The sequence below is a fragment of the Oncorhynchus mykiss genome, chromosome 10, assembly GCF_013265735.2.
Source record: "Oncorhynchus mykiss isolate Arlee chromosome 10, USDA_OmykA_1.1, whole genome shotgun sequence".
Classification (NCBI taxonomy): domain Eukaryota; kingdom Metazoa; phylum Chordata; class Actinopteri; order Salmoniformes; family Salmonidae; genus Oncorhynchus; species Oncorhynchus mykiss.
In genome coordinates this window covers 73550419-73557027 of record NC_048574.1, presented here as the reverse complement: position 1 = coordinate 73557027, position 6609 = coordinate 73550419, and the positions used below count along the sequence as shown (strand labels likewise).

Sequence of the window (6609 nt, the reverse complement as noted above, 5' to 3'; positions counted from 1 at the left end):
GCCGAGGAACTTAAAACTTTCCACCTTCTCCACTACTGTCCCGTCGATGTGGATAGGGGGGGTGCTCCCTCTGCTGTTTCCTGATGTCCACGATCATCTCCTTTATTTTGTTGATGTTGAGTGTGAGTTTATTTTCCTGACACCACACTCCGAGGGCCCTCACCTCCTCCCTGTAGGCTGTCTCGTTGTTGTTGGTAATCAAGCCTACCACTGTAGTGTCGTCACTGGTGGGAGTCACGTGGTGGCCAGTATTGTGTTAATATCACACTGTGGTTGACTGATAAAGAGTTTCACTTCCATAAATCACACAGACACAGGACAGTGCAGGGAGAAGACACAGGTACAGATGTACATTAGAGTTGAGGTTAGAAGTAGAAGTTACTGTATTTGACCACCAGTGTGTAAAGATGTCAGAGGGAGTCTATGAAAACCCAGAACCATTTAAAGACGATGAGCCTGATGCAATGAAGAACACAGACATTGATGGCCAATTATATAACAACTTAAGAGCCTTCAAGTCCAGTCCAAGAGATGGAGTTGTTGCTTCAGGTAAGATTGCACTCATGCTCTCACACACACACGCACGCACACACACACACACACACACACACACACACACACACACACACACACACACACACACACTTACACACACACACACACACACACACACACACACACACAATATATTAAACAAGTGTGATAACCCTGTAGTACTCTAGCTTTATTTGTCCCAATCCTGGATGATACAGTAAAACACATTACCAAAGATGTTTAATAATTTGTGATTCAGTACATGTTCAGTGGTGGAAGAGACCCTCTGGAGTTGCTGCAGTGTGTCTGGGGCTGCTGTGTGTTCTAATAATCTTTGACAGTCAGTCTTTGTTGTCAAGTTACATATAAGCACAATATCAAATGATCATATTTGATTGTTGTTCCCCCATATGGGTCCCAAAAGAGGGAAGTGAAGTGGATGTTTCCTGTCACTCAACCAGCTGTCACTCAAAATCTCCTCGACCAATCAGGTTCCTTAAGAGAGAGGGAGGCAGGTCGTCTAGCGGTTGAGATTGTTTGGCCTTAGCCTTTTGGTTACTGGCCAAAGGTTGAAATCCCGAGCCGACTACGTAAAAAATCTGTCGATATGCCCTTGAGCAAGGCACTTAACCCTAATGGCTCCTGTACATCTTTCTGGATAAGAGCGTCTGCTAAATAACTCAAATGTAAATGTAGAGGAGAGCCCCGGTGGTTACTGTTGTCATCTCATCCTCACTGGTTAAGACTACCCACCCTCAATATCCACTTAGAGCAGTTTGTAGTGTCACATCTATTGTCTGGACATTATAATGACCCATGTTTGTAGTCCTGGACCTCCTGAACATGTTGATGTATATTTGGGAGTAAACAGAGGGTCCAAATCAGCAGAAAGGTGAAAGGAAGGAGGAGTTCTGGAAACTCCCTGAATTATCTTGGGGCTGTTAAATATGATATTTAATATATGTTAACAACTAGTCTTTGTTCTCCACTTCCCCTCTATGATCTATATCTTCCTGGTATGATAGTGTCCTGTCCATCATCACAAATAGCAAGTCCCATTCCCTGGACAGGAGGACTGTGTTGAGATATACTCTGGACAAGATGACCATGTAGAGACATGGAATGGTTTATATTGTTCTGCAGAAAATGGTTTAACAATAAACACTACAACAATCTCTCACACGCACACATGCAAATCAAATCAAAGTTTATTTGTCACGTGCACCGAATACAACAACACCTTACAGTTAAATGCTTACTTACAGGCTCTAACCAATAGTGCAAAAAAGGTATTAGGTGAACAATAGGTAAGTAAAGAAATAAAACAACAGTAAAAAGACAGTGGAAAATAACAGTAGTGAGGCTATATACAGTAGAGAGGCTATATACAGGCACCGATTAGTCGGGCTGATTGAGGTAGTATGTACATGTAGATATGGTTAAAGTGACTATGCATATCTGATGAACAGAGAGTAGCAGTAGCGTAAAAGAGGGGTTGGCGGGTGGTGGGTGGCGAGTGGCGGGTGGCGGGAAACAATGCTGATAGTCCGGTTAGGCAATGTACTGGAGCACTGGTTGGTCGGGCCAATTGAGGTAGTATGTAAATGAATGTATAGTTAAAGTGACTATGTATATATGATAAACAGAGCGTAGCAGCAGCATAAAAGAGGGGTTGGAGGGGGGGCACACAATGCAAATAGTCTGGATAGCCATTTGATTACCTGTTCAGGAGTCTTATGGCTTGGGGGTAAAAACTGTTGAGAAGCCTTTTTGTCCTAGACTTGGCACTCCGGTACCGCTTGCCATGCGGTAGTAGAGAGAACAGTCTATGACTGCACACAGTTGAGAGAACAGTCTATGACTGCACACAAGTACACACACAATTACATACTCAACTATGCAAACTTGTTCTACGTTTTACATTAGCATAACCACAACTACCGTGCAATTTTGTTGATACTTCCGTAGAGTTAACACCTACAGCAGTGACACAGACAGAGACACACTGATGACTCAGAGACAGAGATATCACTAGAATCAGAGACTTAACGTATAGAGGGCCTGCAGTTGATCTACGACGCCACCTGGTGGCCATGTTGGAAGACCACCACATTAATTCTAGAAGCAGAGACTTAATGTATAGTAGACCTACATAGAAAGAAAGACCCAGGCATTGTTAAAGATGTCAAAGGTCATCTATACTCAACCAGATATGAACAAGAAGGTCAAGTTTGACAGAGGTGAGATGGAGGAGAGGATTGTGGATATCTACGTCAGTGCAGACACCCTGAGAGACGGTGAGACCAGCACCAAGAGAGAAGAGACAGCAGACTCTGCTCCTAATATTGGTCGAGGAGACCAGAACTCAGGTAAAACACACACACACACACTCACAAAACATAACAATATATTATGTGTGTCCACAGAGCTTGATAGCTCAGGGAAGAGACCCTCTGGAGTTGCTGCAGTGTTTCTGGGGCTGCTGTGTGTTCTCCTACTGGCTGGGATCATAGGCCTGTCTGTCTACTGTGAGTTTGTGTCCAAGTTCATTGCTTATCACCCAGTTATAAGAGGTGCTGGTTACTAAGCCAATTTACCTGGTGTTTTACCTAGTAACTCTGTTTATACTTTGTAGATAACAGAGCCATTAAAGATTCTGAAGATAAAAGGAACATCTTGTCCCAGAGTTTCTCCCTTTTTAAAATCAACACAACTTCAGAGAGAGACCAGCTACAGACCAGCTACAACAACCTGACTGAAGAGAAAGGCCATATTCAAGCCAAGCTTTTTGTGATAGGTGAGATATAAACTGTGATAAATTAGAAGTAAAATCAACAATAATTATGTATCAATGGGCTACTGGCTAAGTTTCTCAATTTGTTCATCTTTGCTCTTCAACAGAGCAGCATTGTCAGGAGGGATGGAGATACTCTGACTCCAGTTTGTACTTCCTGTCTACTGAGAAGAAAACCTGGGAGGAGAGCAGACAGGACTGTCTGGAGAGAGGAGCAGACCTGGTGATCATAAACAGCGATAAGGAACAGGTGAGAGAGAGAGAGAGAGAGAGAGAGAGAGAGAGAGAGAGAGAGAGAGAGAGAGAGAGAGAGAGAGAGAGAGAGAGAGAGAGAGAGAGCGAGAGAGAGAGAGAGAGAGAGAGAAGGAGAGACGGAGCAAATATTATTTTTCATCAGTACACTAATACGTGTGCTGTATTTTTTAAATGTATTAAAATGTACATTATCTTTATCAACAGACATTTGTCTTCAACCTCCACCTGAGAGTCTGGATTGGCCTGACTGACTCTGTTACTGAGGGGACCTGGAAGTGGGTGGACGGCACATCACTGACCACAGGGTGAGAGATTAGACCATTTTACCTTGGGATATTGTGATAAAAAACAACAATGATATTTTGCTATTAATCATGTTCATCAAAATGTGTGTTTCTGCTTATGGATGTCATTCAATGAGAACTATAGATGTATCACAGAAATCAAGTAATATTTTCAGAATAAAATGTCATTATATAAAAATAAATATCATTGTAAATGGCCCATTCTGTATAATGGTATGATCATCTTACAAAATGTGTCTTTAAAACTGTTAAAACATAGGACTATGTCTATAATTGAGGAGGATGTTTGTACCACAGTGTCTGACGGTCTGGATCTCTGTGTTGTCCAGGTACTGGGGGAAAGGACAGCCTGATAATTATGGGCAGGAGGACTGTGCTGAGATATACTTTAGAAAAGATGACCCTGTAACAACATGGAATGATGGCAAATGTGGCGCAAATAACAGCTGGATCTGTGAGAAAGTGGTGTAACAATCCCTCTCGCTCTATCTCTCTCTCATATACAGTGTATATATATTGATTGTTGGATACAGTGCTGAATGGTTAAGTGATGATTCCACCTGGTGGTTAAAGTGAAAAGTTGTATTACAGAGTTGCCTACGGGCTCTTTTTCAATGAGACCTTACTCAATTTCTCCTCACATCCTCTCTCTTCGACTCCTTCTCCAAACACATTAGAGAATTCAATCCTAGGGGAGGGACCTTGGACCTTCTCCTCTAATAGGGTTGAGAAGGAGGGGAGGAGATAGGAGGAGAAGAGACAGGAGGAGAGGAATCTAGGCTAATTGAGATAGAGCCTTAGTGTCAGAGAGAGAGGAGGAAGAAGAACATTAAGAGAATGAGGAAGAGAAAAAGTGATTGTTGTGTTTAGATTTAGAGGAGAATATGTAGACATACTGTACTCTGTAAAATGCTTCTTCCTTATTTGTATTAGAAACATGTCATGTGATTTGCAGTAGGCTTATGCTTAGTAAAAAAAAAAGTGGGACCAATTATTTACCTGTGATTATCACTTTAATAATAAGAATAACAAAGTCACAGATTAATAAATAAAGGAACAATGTTCTTTAACAAGGTCGACTAGCTTCTTGATTGAATGTGATTGGATATTTTAAACAGTGTGACCTTGACACACACAGAGGGCAGAACAGTACTGAGAGGAAACACACACACAAAAAACGATGCTAATGGAAGGTGAGAATGACTCACAACCTTCACTGTACAAGAGACTACGTGTTGGTGACCAATGGCAACACCAAGCACAATGCAACAGTGGATCTGCCTGCTACACACTCATCATGGTGTCTATCTGCTGTTGTGTCTCTTCCTGGAGGTTGCTGTCTGTTCAAACCACCGGTTAAGGTGTGAAGTTCTCCCTACACATGTAACACTACGTTCTCAGACACAACAGACTGATAAACTAAAGCAGCTGTTTAACAGGATATAAAACATAATATACTGTTGTACTGTGTGCAGATACATAAAGTACCAAAGTATATTTTAAGGGGGTAATAAGAATGAGCCTTTATATGGAGCAGTCTGGGGAGATTTATGCTAATGTAGACAGGAAGAGCTGTGGACAGGATACTGTGAACGGGAGCATAAATGGTGAAACCTCAAGCTAAGGGACACTGGTTAATACACTGTAGTCATAGTGACACAGAGACATGGAAGTCTAAACCAATAGTTATTATTCTTCCAATGCCACACAAACTATTTAGCTTATGTTAATATGATGAGGTTGGCTGATGCCCCATGCTCCAAGACTTCAAAAGTCAACTGAGTAAAATAAACTGTAACAAACAGATGATTAATATTAAAAAACAGAATACAATGTGTCTTCCAAATATAGGTCTTACTTCACAAGGGCCGCTTTTGAAATGACATACTTGTGGAAATTGATACATGAAATGTTAAATACTACAGCTCGTAAATGAAACGTTGTTCCTTTAAGACTAGAGGTTAAATGTTCTGAAATGTTCGAGGCTCTGTATTTTAGGATTTATACTACCTGCAGAAACATTCATGTTCATGTTCATAAAGACCTATGTAACTCGCAATGGTGTATTTCCAGCCTGGTCTCAAAGCAATTCGTATTATTCTGTACGTAAATCCAAGACACCCATTTAGTATGATATGTTACGTTTCATACGGTGTGTATCAATCTGTGGATGCCCGTCATCCATTTTGTATGATATGTTACGAATTTGCAGTACTTAAAATATACCATGAATTTGCTAAATATATGATTGGTTATGAAGTCTACTAACATTAGCTAGCTGGCTAACGTTAGCAAGGCTAGGAGATAACTGTAACTGGTCACTATATTTCCTGTTGCTGAGAGAAGTTGTAGCTTTAATTAATTAATTTAATTAATTAAAGGAAGCCTTTTCCTTATAGATGACCTGTTGTACTTGTACCTTACATCCATGGACAAAAAGTGGCTTGTGTTTTCAGGTCAGATGCGGTGCATAAGGCCTACATAGAATGTGAAAAATGACATTAAGTGTACGTCTCAAATGGCACCATATTCTATTGTTTCGTGCACTAATTTTGACCAGGGTTCATCACTATATAGGAAATAGGTTTCACTTTTGGGACACAGTAAGATTAGGGAGGTTATTGCTGGAGCACCTATTGTATTGTAATTTCAGTTGATTTCAGCATGTGTTGCTGAGTCAAATCATATTTAGCCATACCACTGATTTTCTTTAATAACAGA

The 6609-nt window shown here is 40.8% G+C and overlaps 1 protein-coding gene across 1 annotated transcript; it reads left to right on the top strand.

Annotated features, from left to right (window-relative positions):
* The first annotated feature begins 245 nt into the window (after positions 1-245).
* On the top strand, positions 246-4963 carry LOC118936756 (CD209 antigen-like protein A). The gene is made up of 6 exons (XM_036933949.1): positions 246-549; positions 2961-3062; positions 3170-3331; positions 3436-3578; positions 3788-3888; positions 4218-4963. The coding sequence occupies exons 1-6, from the start codon at positions 408-410 to the stop codon at positions 4357-4359; spliced, it is 792 nt and encodes a 263-aa protein (XP_036789844.1). The 5' UTR covers positions 246-407; the 3' UTR covers positions 4360-4963.
* Positions 4964-6609: the final 1646 nt, after the last annotated feature.